This window comes from Dendrobates tinctorius, unplaced genomic scaffold (assembly GCF_039654945.1).
Source record: "Dendrobates tinctorius isolate UK_male_01 unplaced genomic scaffold, ASM3965494v1 ptg000156l, whole genome shotgun sequence".
Lineage (NCBI taxonomy): Eukaryota > Metazoa > Chordata > Amphibia > Anura > Dendrobatidae > Dendrobates > Dendrobates tinctorius.
The window spans coordinates 8,242,434-8,255,350 of NW_027361823.1; the positions used below are offsets into that span (position 1 = coordinate 8,242,434).

The window sequence follows — 12,917 nt, forward strand, 5'->3', positions numbered from 1 at the left end:
TCAAACATTTAAACAACATTACTCTTAAGGCTAAGTTCACACGTAGCGGAACTCTCGCGGAAATTACCGTGAGAATTCCGAATTCCATTCCACGGGAAAATCGCATTTTAAATTCCTGCGATTTTCCGGCGGAAAAACTAGCATTTTGCAAGTGTTATTAGCTTTCAGAATTGCTAGCGTTTTCCAAGCGATCTGTAGCATCGCTTGGAGAACTGGTTGACAGGTTGGTCACACTCGTCAAACATAGTGTTTGATGAGTGTGACCAACCTTTTACTATTGAGGCTGCCTATGCGGCATCAATAATAAAAGATAGGATGTAAAAAAATAAAATAAAAAAAAATATTGTTATTCTTACCTTCCGGCGTCCCGCGCAGCCTTCCCGCCTCTCTCCACGCTCCCTGTCCCAGTAATCCTTTGCGAGAATTACCGTGATGACGTCCGTTCTCGGGGGATCGCGACGTCTTGCGGTCATTCGCGATGACGTCGCGCGAATGACCGCGAGACTTCGCGATGCCGCGAGAACGGACATCATCACTCGCAAAGGATTACTGGGACCGGGAGCGTGGAGAGAGGCGGGAAGGCTGCGCGGGACGTCGGAAGGTGAGAATAACAGTATTTTTTATTTTAAATTCTATTTTTTACAGGGATATGGTACCCAAAGCCCAGAGGACAGTCTCCTCTCCTCCGGACCGTGGGTACCATCCGCAAATGTTCTGCTTACTTTTCGCATGGTGTGCACAGCCACATGCGGAAAGTAAGCAGAACAATGCATTCCTATGGGTGCGGGATCGCCGCGATTCCGCTAAATTAACGAGCATGCTGCGTTTTTTACCGCAAAGCGATTCCGCCGCAGTAAAAACCGCAGCATTAGCACAGCATTGCGGAATCCCATAGGAATGCATGGGATTATTCTTTGCGGCAAAATCGCGCGGTTAAAACCACTGCGAAAAAACCGCCACGTGTGAACATAGCCTTAAAGGTATATTTATTTGCATGAAGGGGTTAATGAACACAAAATTTGAAGTTCTAGGTGGATCTAATTGATTCAGGATTTTTTTTTCCATAATGTAAAAACAAATTAGAATTCTAATGTAAAACCATTGCTTTAGCCTTAAATAACATCATCGAGTCATAAAAGCTTTAATAAATCAGTTTCATTATTCTATAACAAACAAGAGATGTAAAGTAACTTGCAGTCACATCAATAAAAGCATCAGTTTCAGATGATGCCAGAAAAGCCATTCTAACCAATAAATGTAATTAAGCTGAGAGCACAATGTTGGAATGCTCACACATAAAAATTGATACGATCACATTACTACTTTATATATAATCGGCTAGTGTCCATGCTGAGACCGGGAGACTAAAGATTCCACAATCCGTAGTGCCGATTCGGTACATCCATCAAAGTTTGAATGTGTAAATCCATCTCCACCACATAGCAGGAAAGGCTTGCTGTGCAGAGTTATCTGACCTGGACAATCAGGAAAAGCCTCTGTAACCTGCAACATAAATCATTGCAAAATGTCAGCAACAGAAGTCAGCGACAACATAGGCTAGGGCATACGTGAACACCAAATTGTTTTACTTCTTCTGCTTTTGGTAGCAACTTTTCTGCACACAACAAGCACATCATGCCATAAATATGCCAATGATAGCGCATAAGTGACACATGACATTCTCATAAGTACTTCTGCCATCAGGAGAGGAACAAGGGGCTTCATAGATATGAGATCCTGCAAAAAAAATAGTCTATAGTTATGTTCATCTCATGAACTCAAAGGAAGCCTGACAGCTTACACTTGCTGCTTGATCCTCGGGCAGCATGTATCAGGCACTGGCTGTATGATTCAAACTTTGCAGCATCCTCGATGGCATCTCTTCAACCAGCGTCAGTGACTGACAGTTCTTTCCCTATACATGCACGCAGGGAGAGACCCATACATACCGCCGGGGACCCCCTAGCCTCCCGTGTGTTTGGTTCCCCAGTGGCTTTTAAAGTATGTAGGCCCAGCTCCTGAACCCACACTATACACGGGCACCCTGACTGTGACATACAGTTATATCACGGCGCGTAAAGGGGTTCATTATATTGGTCTATCTGGTTGAAGATCTAATTTGACTACTTTTTTCTAGGTAAAGATTATGCCAATAGAGTAACTAATTTATTTCCTTGATATGGCAAGAGGATGTTCTTCTGGCCTCCACCTGGGGTTACTGCCTGACAGCGGCCACAAGCACAGTCTGCATCAAGTATAACGTCAAAGACAGATTTATTGTTGGTGGCCCATATAACCAGCACCAGTACAATGCTCATCAGCTCTTTTGCTTATTTTCTTTACATACTTTAGTGTGACGGATAACGTTTAAAGGACTACTGATGCCACACCAATAACAGGTGTAAGGCAGCGACTTCCACATCAGTACAGTAACAAGGCAGTGACCCAGGTAAGTTATAAAACAAAGTCTTTATTATCCAAACTTTACAAATTAAAGTTCCAAACCTTCATCTTCCGAATCGCAGTCGGGAAAATTCGTATATAATCCATTGCCGTGGGCGCCTGCACCACCGTCTCCGGCTCTGGTCTGCGTTCAATCTCACAGCCAGGCATACACAGACCCTCTAGCTCTGGTGCACTTAAAAACAACAACTGAAACCCCCTGTCACGCAGGCGCCGCCTGTCAGGTCAGTACCGGCGCCGCCTGTCAGGTCGGGGCCGGCGTCACCTGTAATGCCGGGTCCCGCACTCCCTGCTCCCTGGGTCCCCTGTTATGAATGAGTCACCGAGAAGGAAAAACAAAAACAAGCTAAGCCACAGAAAACCAGAGAGGTTGGTAACTAAGCGGATTGCAGACCCCTGATCCTATCCACACAACTAGCAGTAGCCGTGGAGCGCGCCTACGATGATCCTAGACGCCTCATCACAGCCGGAGAACCAAATAAGCCTAAAGCAAGAAAAGGGGAAATCTAAACTGCCCCAGAGCAGACCCCAAAGCAAAAGACAGCCCCCAAACATGTACTGTCGGCCAGACAAGATGAAAACACAAACACAGATAGAAAAATAGGCTGAGCAAACGATGGGGCCCACACTAACTAGAAAGGACAGGAAAGGAAAGATGCTGTCTGCAATCACGCACAAAACCCTGCCAAAAAAAGGTCCAACACTTTCTGATAACAAAAACCCTGAAGTCGCTAGACTTCAATTCCCTATATCAGCACTCTGGTATATTCTGAAGACAGAGCAAAAGAGACCAATCTGATCAGGGACAAAAAGCAAACTGGCATAAACAGAGACATAAGAATGTAAATTCAGCACAGCCCCAGCAGGGGCTGGCTGACCACAAAACTGAGTAAACCAGATCAAATCTCATGTGAAAAAATAGCAGAGCACACTTAGCTTGAGAAGGCAGGAACAGAACTGGAAATCAGAACCTCAGGGCAGGAAAAAATCACCAGCACAAAATTAGGGAGTCGGCTGCCTTAAATCCAGTCAGAGACTCCTGATGTCCACTCACAGTCCTCCTCCTCAGGTGGCAGGTCTCTACCATTTAGATCAGCTTCATTACCTACTGTCACCACTAGAGGGAGCCCGGATGGAGAACTCACGACTCCTCTGTCAACACAGCCAGCTCCACCACCCTCACCAGAAGCCAGAGGTAAACCAGAAAATGAGTTCACAACAGTCCCCCCTCGGCTCCCTGCTCACCGCTCTGGCCGCCGCGTGGCACCCCGGTCTCACGTCTTGCAGCCCAGCACGAGGGTTCTTCCTCCTCCTCTGCTCCTGTTCCAGGCATGCGCCTTAGGTCACAGGTGCACGCTCTTCCCCTCACTTAACCCCTTCTGCACCATCCCTGTGGAGCAATCACCAATCAAGCTCCAGCACAGGGTATATCAGGCGGCTCCTACGTCATGGAGGTGCCTGATTATCGTGTGCCTTCTTGTACGGTACTCTGGCCCCGTTTGGTCATTCCTGACTCCAGTCGCTCCTGACCCTCTGCCTTGTTCTGTCATCCGCACCTGAGCCGCCCCTCTTGGTATCAGCTGTCGCTGTATTCGACTCCTTCGGGCCTGCTACTAACGGTCCCTGTATAGGGGTCGGCTTCACCTGGCCAGCTCGCCCCAGGGATCCCGGTACCGCGACCCAGAAGGTCCAATCTTGCTACTCCTTACAGTATAATCAGGCCATGGACTCCGCTCGTGCCTCGGCAGCCACCCAAAAAGAATTACTCTTTTTGTGGAAGAACCAAACCCGGATTATGGCTTTTATGAAGTCCATGGACACGCGGTTATCCGCCATTCAAACCTCTGATCCAGGGAGAGCCCCTCTGCTGGCGGGACACCAGCAGGAGCTCGTGCAGCAGCGTGATACACAGTCCCATATTCTTAATTACATGGCATCTGTTGATGACCGTTTGCAGTCCCTGCAGTCTTCTGCAGCGGCCTCTGCCCCGCCCCGTGACCCTGCACTTCACCCACCGCCACGTTTAGGGAAGCCTCCAAGGTATAGCGGGGATCCCAAATTGTGCCCATAGTTTCTCAACCAGTGCCGCCTACATTTCGAGCTGCTGCCCCAGCAATACCCGTCTGATAGGGTGGCATTTACCCGTCTGATAAGTGGCATTTATGACCCATCTCGAGGGGGAGGCCTTGGCTTGGGTGAGCCCCCTGTGGGAAGGGGATGATCCAGTGGTATCCAGCATACAAGACTTCCTGGACACCTTTCGCCAGTTCTTTGATGAGCCTGGGCGTCTGGCCTCCACCACAGAGTTCCTTTTCAATCTCCGACAAGAAACTCTTACCGTGGGACAGTACGCTATTCGCTTCCGGACACTGGTCTCAGAGCTGGGGTGAAATGAGGCATTGGTAGGGGCCTTTTGGAGGGGGTTTCGGGGAAAATCAAGGACAAGCTTGCTGGTCGGGACACCCCCACCTCTTTAGAGGACCTTATATCCCTGGCTACTTGTATTGACTTGCGATTCCAGGAACGCTCCCGCAAGACACTCAGAGAGAGAAGCCCGTCTAGGTTTAACCCAGCCCCTAGCCCTCGTTCGACCAAACCTGCCAGTAGTTCTGCCCCGGAGCCCATGCAGGTGGATCGCGTTAAGCTATCAGAGCTGCGGCGCAGGGAAAAATTAGAGCAAGGTTTTTGCCTCTATTGTGGTGGAACCAACCACTTTCTGCGTTCCTGTCTAGAGAGGCCGGGAAACTCCTCCACCTAAGCCAGGTAAGAAAGGCCTCCCTAGGTGACTCTGTTCCTTCTCTACCCTTTACTATCTCAGCATTAATTCTCCTAGGTCGGGGGCGTAGATTTGTGGAGGCGTTTGTGGACTCCGGTGCGGCAGGCAACTTCATCTGGATGGAAGAGGTGGACAAGTTCCGGATTCCTGTTGTCACCCTTGAAGAGCCGAGTGTGATCACCTCGGTGGATGGCAAGCCATTACCTGTCCCCGTCACCACGGTCACTCTCGAGCTGGAGATGCAGATCAGAGCCCTACACCGGGAGAGAATTGCTTTTTATGTTTTGCCTAACTTGTCCCATGCTCTGCTCCTTGGCCTGCCCTGGCTCAGGTTGCATGAGCCAGTCCTTGCTTGGCGCTCCAGGGAAGTCCTTTGCTGGGGTCACTCTTGCCAAGAATGTTGTCTGCTGCCTGTTACCCATACCAGTCTGCAACAAGTGCTCACGGACCTTCCTGGGCTTCCCGTGGCCTACTATTCATTTGCGGATGTCTTCGACAAGAAGGAAGCTGAGACCCTCCCTCCGCATCGGGCCTACAATTGCCCAATCAAGCTAGTTCCTGGAGCTACTCCCCCCAGGGGAAGAATATACCTGTTGTCGCCTGCAGAAACCTCTGCCATGACGGAGTACAACCGGAAGAACTTGGCCAAGGGCTTTATCCGGAAGTCGTCTTCTCCAGCAGGGGCCGGGTTTTTCTTTGTTTGGAAGAAGGATGGATCCCTTCGTCCTTGCATTGACTACCGAGGCTTAAATAACATCACGGTCAAGAATAGGTATCCTCTACCACTTATCCCCGAACTGTTTGACCACCTGCGTGGGGCCCGGATCTTTACTAAACTGGATCTACAGGGGGCCTACAATTTGGTCCGAATACGTACTGGAGATGAGTGGAAGACCTCCTTCAACACGTGGGATGGCCATAACGAATATCTGGTCATGCCCTTTGGACTTTTTAATGCCCCAGCGGTCTTCCAAGAATTTGTTAACGACGTCTTCCGGGATCTTCTGTACTCGTGCCTCATGGTGTATTTAGATGACATCCTCATCGTTTCACCAGACCTGTCCTCTCACAGGAGGAGTGTTCACCTGGTCTTGCAACGCCTGCGGGAGAATCGACTTTATGCCAAGATAGAGAAATGCCTGTTTGAACAGACCTCCCTACCCTTCTTGGGGTATATTATCACGGACTCGGGGTTGCGAATGGACCCAGAGAAATTGTCTGCGGTGCTCAAATGGCCGCGACCTGACGGAGTGAAAGCCATTCAACGATTCTTGGGCTTTGCAAATTACTATAGGCAATTTGTCCCGCACTTCTCCGTGTTAACCAAGCCTATTGTTTCCCTTACCCGGAAGGGAGCAAGACCGAACATCTGGCTTTTGGAAGCTGAAGATGCATTTCTCGCTCTGAAGCGGGCCTTCGCCACGGCTCCGGTTTTGCATCGGCCAGAGGTCGGCAAGCCCTTCATCTTGGAGGTAGATGCATCTTCTACAGGGGCTGGGGCGATTCTTTCCCAAAAGACATCTACTGGGCGCTTGGCTCCGTGCGGGTTCTTCTCCAAGTCATTTTCACCTGCAGAATAACTACACAATTGGGGATCGAGAGTTGCTGGCCATAAAGATGGCGCTGGAGGAGTGGCGTTATCTCCTGGAAGGGGCAGTCCATCCCTTCACAATATTCACTGACCACAAAAACCTGGCCTACCTCCAGTCGGCTCAAAGACTCAACTCCAGTCAGGTGGTCATTGTTGTTCTCTCACTTCGACTTCGAGCTCCACTTCCGACCCGGTGACAAAAATACCAAAGCAGATGCACTCTCCCGGTCCCTGCAGTCACCCGAAGTGGAGGAGACTCCATCGCATGTTATCAATCCAGCCCGGTTTATCACGGTAGCCCCTGTGAGTCTTCATTCCGTGCCGCCTGCAAGACCCTCATCCCGCAAGGCAAAAGGGTAGAAGTACTACGCTGGGGGTCACTCCTCCAAGATCGCTGGACATGTTGACATCAAGAAGACCCTTGCGCTGGTTTCCCGTTATTACTGGTGGCCTTCTCTCTGCCAAGATGTGTTAGACTTCGTGGCCTCCTGATCAATTTGCGCCAGGAACAAGGCACCTAGAAGCTTGTCCTCTGGCCTCCTTCAGCCATTGCCTGTTCCCGAAGCTCCTTGGCAACACATCGCCATGGATTTTGTTACCGACTTACCCCGCTCTTCCGGATGCACGACTATTTTGGTAGTAGTCGATCGGTTTTCCAAAATGGCCCATTTTGTTCCGTTACCTGGCTTGCCCACGGCCCCTGAATTGGCTAAAATCTTCATTCATCAGATTTTCAGATTACATGGGCTTCCTCAGCGGATCGTGTCTGACCGCGTGGTACAGTTTACCTCCCGCTTCTGGAGAGCACTCTGTAAACTCTTGGGCATATCTCTGGATTTCTATTCCGCTTATCACCCACAGACCAATGGGCAAGTCGAACGGGTCAACCAAGTCTTGACCTCCTACCTGCGGAACTTCTCTAACAATCAAGACAATTGGGTCGATCTTCCGTGGGAAGAGTTCGCCCATAACAATCATTCCAATGAATCCACCACCAAGTCTCCGTTTTTTGTGGTCTCCGGTAAAAACCCAGGGGTACCTCTTCCCGTATCTTCATCCTCTGGCGTACCCGCCGCCGATGCCCTCCCCCAAAGTTTTCCCAAGTCTGGAGGAAGACCAAGGAGGCTCTCATACAAGCCGCGGTCCGGATGAAAAGACATGCCGACAAGAGGCGGAGGGATCTCCCACCATACCATCCAGGAGACAAAGTTTGGCTGTCGACCAAGCACATCCGCTTGAAAATCCCTTCTTATGAGCTGGGTCCCCGGTACATCGGCCCCTTCGAGGTTCTTGGACGCATCAACAATACGACCTATAGATTGAGGCTGCCTGCTTCACTCTGGGTCCATAACGCCTTCCATGTCTCGCTCCTGAAACCGGTCACCTCAATCAGCTCTGCCCTGCGCCTCCTGTTGTTCATCAGCCAGTAGGGGCCGATGACGTCTTTGAAGTGAGATATTTTGGCCATGAAAAAGGTTAGGGGAAAGACCTTTTTTCTCATTGATTGGAGAGGGTTCGGTCCTGAGGAGAGGTCTTGGGAACAGCAAGAGAATGTTGATGCTCCACACATCATGGACAGATTCTTGGCCAATCTCAGAAGGAGGAGATGTAAAGGGGGGGTACTGTCACGCCGGCGCCGCCTGTGAGGTTGGTACCGGTGACGCCTGTCAGGTCGGGGTCACCTGTCATGCCGGGTCCCACTCTCCCTGCTCCTGCTTCCTGAGTCCCCCCTCGGCTCCCCACTCACCGCTCCAGCGGCACCCCCCGGTCTCCCGCCCTGCAGCCCAGCATGAGGGTTCCTCCTCCTCCTCTGCTCCTGTTCCAGGCATGCGCCTTTGGCCATGGGCGCGTGCTCTTCCCCTCACTTAATCCCTTCTGCACCATCCCTGTGGAGCGATCACCAATCAAGCTCCAGCACAGGGTATATCAGGCAGCTCCTCCCTCATGGAGGTGTCTGATTATCGTGTGCCTTCCTGTACGGTACTCTGGCCCCATCTGGTCACTCCTGACTCTGTTTGCTCCTGACTCCAGCCGCTCCTGACCCTCTGCCTTGTTGTGTCATCCGCACCTGAGCCGCCCCTCTTGGTATCAGCTGTCGCGGTATTCAACTCCTTCGGGCCTGCTGCTAACGGTCCCTGTAAAGTATAGGGGTCGGCTCCACCTGGCCAGCTCGCCCCAGGGATCCCAGTACCGCGACCCAGAGGGTCCACTACATTACTACGGATCTCTCCAATAATAAAAGCCCATATCAGATTTTCCTAAATCTGATTTGGTCAAATAGCTTGATCCAGTCCACACTTAATTTAATTTTGTGTTGCAACCATAGTCGTGGCTGTGAGTACAACCCTCTCCAGTGGGTTCAGTATGTTTCCATACACATTCTGGGGGACATGTAACAACCCTCGTATATGACTCCCATTACTGCCTCACACGTGCTGTTAATATCGTATTGTTTCACATGTTTATGCAATGACTGAGGCCATATAGAGTAATCCATTGCGCACAGACTTCCATGGTAAAGTGGAAACCGGCCATATGGGAAAACAAAGGATTCTGTTTTGGCCAATGAAATCAACTGTTTAGCATGTACATATAAAGCTTTCCCAGGATCAATCCGTTCACCCATTCTTCCATTTTAAAATTAACCTGACACTTGATACATACTGCACGATCCACGGGCAACATGTATCAGACACTGGCTGTATGATCACAGACATGTATTTCTGACTCTGAATGGCTGCGACATTTCAAAGAAAAGCATACTTAAAATAAAAAGGTGGACCCTGTGTCAGTGAAAGGTGGAACATTTCCAGCAAGGGACATTTCCAGAAGCTATCATGGGTGCACGGTTTCTGTGATGACAAGACCAGGGAATTTCCTTCTCATTTGACACTGTGGTTCCTCCAGTGGTGAAGTGATGTTGCAATACTGCTTGGTAATGTATAGTATGGATACTTATTTCTCTATGTATTATAATTCATAATAATTGTATGATTCACATGAAATTAACAAGACAGGGTAATATTATATCTGCCATTCCATTGATTTGGTGTTTTTGTCACTTGGATTGATCATTGTATAATAAAATTGTGTTATATCCAAGTAGTAGCCTTCTTTAAAGCTGTATCCGAACCTTATTGCTGAACAGTTGGCAATACAATACTGCACGATCCACGGGCAACATGTATCAGACACTGGCTGTATGATCACAGACATGTATTTCTGACTCTGAATGGCTGCGACATTTCAAAGAAAAGCATACTTAAAAGCTTACAAAAATTAGTTCAGCTCACCCCGTCTGTTTTCCAAAGAGTGCATACAATCCGAGTACGGACTCGTTTCCACCAGACGTCTAAGAAGATACTTGAAAAAAAGTGGAGTCCAGCTCCAGAAATAAAATCAATAACACTTTATTACAAATCCATTAAAAATATTACAAGGCTGCTATATTCATTATGAGGTATACCCAAGCGGGATTACCCAAGACGAGTCTGCAGAGAGCCTAGACGCGTTTCGAACAGCAAGTGTTCTTAAACTAAAGGCCCTGTCACACTAAACGATCGCACCAGTGATCACGACAATGACACAACCTGTCAGAGATCGTTTGTACATCACTACATGGTCGCTGGTTAGCTGTCAAACAGGCAGATCTCATAAACGACACACCAGCGATCAGTGATCTGTATAACGACCTCGGCGGTCGTTGGGACCTGTCACACAGCATGAATTGTTAAAAGACCCAGACCTCGATAGGCGTGATTGAGCGCAACCTTTTCCACGCCCCTCTGCACAGATTGGTGGTCACTGTAAGCTCTCGCTTTGTGATTGGACGACCGCGTCATAAAAGACGACGTATTAGCGCTCCCTTCCTTTGTTCTCGAGTGCTGTGGTTCATACGGATTTCCAGCAGCATCATTCCATATTGCATCCTGCTAGCCTTCAGCTTTGCAGCTCCAGCGATCCAGTCTTAGCCGCTATTGCGTTTGCCCCAGATTTATTCTTTCAGGATTTTTAAACTGTCTTGTAAGGTAGGCACAAAGGACTACCACCAGAACGTTGGAGTAATCCACAAAGCGCGCAGGAAGAATGGATGGGGGCAAAGTTTTATGTTTTCTTTTATGCTGAGGTGTTGTAGAGGCCATCAATCGGAGCTGAGGGGCGTTACAAAAGAAAACCTAGTCCCGCCTGCGCTGCTGAGCTATGAGTCGCCAACGAGGTCGCTCATCGTTCATAAAGGGTGTCAAACTCAGCGATTCAGGCTCGGCAGTGGGACGCCAACGATCAAAAAACGGGCCAGGACGTTCGAGCCACATCGCCGCTACATGTCACACACAGCGATATCGCTGACAATGTCGCTACTGCATCATCAAATCGGTGTTGCTTAAGCGATATCGCTAGCGATCTAGCTTAGTGTGACAGGGCCTTAAGGTTAATCTCTGAAGGCAACAAGACAGGCTTTGAAATGAATGAACAGGTGAAACTAATTATACACATGAGACACGCAACATGACAAACGCTGAATAATACCATTAATGCTATACAAATAGACACAACGAATAAAACTAAATATACACAAGATAAGAAAAAAATTAGTTAAAAATTAATAATTTAACATCAACTCTTATCAGATTAAGACCCAATGGCACTCGTGTGTCTTACAAGAAGATCCAAAGAGCTTCCTTATCCCGCAACGATTGTTCCCTGTCTCCTCCTCTAGGATGTTTTTTAATACGTTCTATTGCGTATACTTTACAATGGGTGACACTCCAGTTGTGTACAGTGACAAAATGTTTTGATGCATGAGACATATGCCGGGTAGTAGAATGTAGGATATCATGTCAATGTTCCCGAAATCTTTGAGTGTCAATGAGTGTCACCCATTGTAAAGTATAAGCAATAGAATGTATTAAAAAACATCCTAGAGGAGAAGACAGGGAACAATCATTGCGGGATAAGGAAGCGCTTTGGATCTACTTGTTAGACACACGAGTGCCATTGGGTCTGAGAAAAGAGTTCATGTTACATTATTAATTTGTAACTAATTTTTTCTTATTATCTTGTGTATATTTTGTTTTATACGTTGTGTATCTATTTGTATTACATTGATTGTATTATTCAGAGTTTGTCATGTTGCATGTCTTATGTGTATAATTAGTTTCAACTGTTCATTCATTTCAAAGCCTACCTGTAACCTAAGTTTAAGAACACTTGCTGTTCGAAATGCGTCTAGGCTCTCTGCAGACTCGTCTTGGGTAATCCCGCTTGGGTATACCTCATAATGAACATAACAGCCTTGTAATTTTTTAATGGATTTGTAATAAAGCGTTACTGATTTTATTCCTGGAGCTGGACTTCATTTTTTTTCAAGTATACTTAAAAGCTGCAAGGGACCAAGCAGCGCTGAAGACTAGTCGGACAGCTTAGTCCCCTGCAGTTTCTCCCTGTCCGCTGCACTGGAATGACAGGTCTCTGCCTATGTGCACATACAAGGAGAGACCTGTTAATCCAGGACAGCGGGCAGAGAGAAGCCATTGGGTACCCACCTGTCCAATTAGTCTACAGAGGGACTTGGTATGTACTTGGCTGAGATCATACAGCCAATGCTTGATACATGGTGCCCGTGGATCAGACAGCATGTATCAGCTGTCAGCTTCCATTTAAATAAGAACCCAGTAGGGGCCAAGCTACATATTGTTATTCTTATAGAGTACATATTATTAAAAATAATCACATTAGATATATTGTTGCTTTAGATACATTACATTTTAGCTGCATAGCAGATTCCTAGTTAGTGGGGGAATTAATAATTATGTAAACTATGCAGGGAAGACTCCCAGAGTTAAATTAGTACATTTTAGACTGGTTTACAGAAGAATCCAGTAAGATAAATAATTGGTTGGGTGAGTGATGGAAATGGCGGTACATTGTTTGTCTGTTTGTATAAACAGAGCAACTCAGAGATTCGGAGATGAGGCCGTATACTAAGCACACTTGATATAATTAGAAGTTCAGGGTGATGAGAAGAAGTTTTGTTAAAATTGCCTCTCCTTTTTTAACATCATACAGCTTTTTACAGAAAATCATAAC

The 12,917-nt window shown here is 47.8% G+C and overlaps 1 protein-coding gene across 3 annotated transcripts in view; it reads right to left on the reverse strand.

Moving 5' to 3' along the window:
* Positions 1–12,917, reverse strand: part of RNLS (renalase, FAD dependent amine oxidase) — a 280,491-nt gene that overhangs the window by 11,851 nt on the left and 255,723 nt on the right. For 2 of the 3 annotated variants that reach the window (XM_073548206.1, XM_073548205.1), the window contains one exon: positions 1,126–1,503. In XM_073548206.1, coding sequence (XP_073404307.1) covers positions 1,339–1,503 — 165 coding nt within the window. In that variant the 3' untranslated portion in view covers positions 1,126–1,338. Of the gene's footprint in view, positions 1–1,125; positions 1,504–12,917 lie in introns of those variants that run through there. The other variant, XR_012220619.1, reaches the window with a different exon arrangement.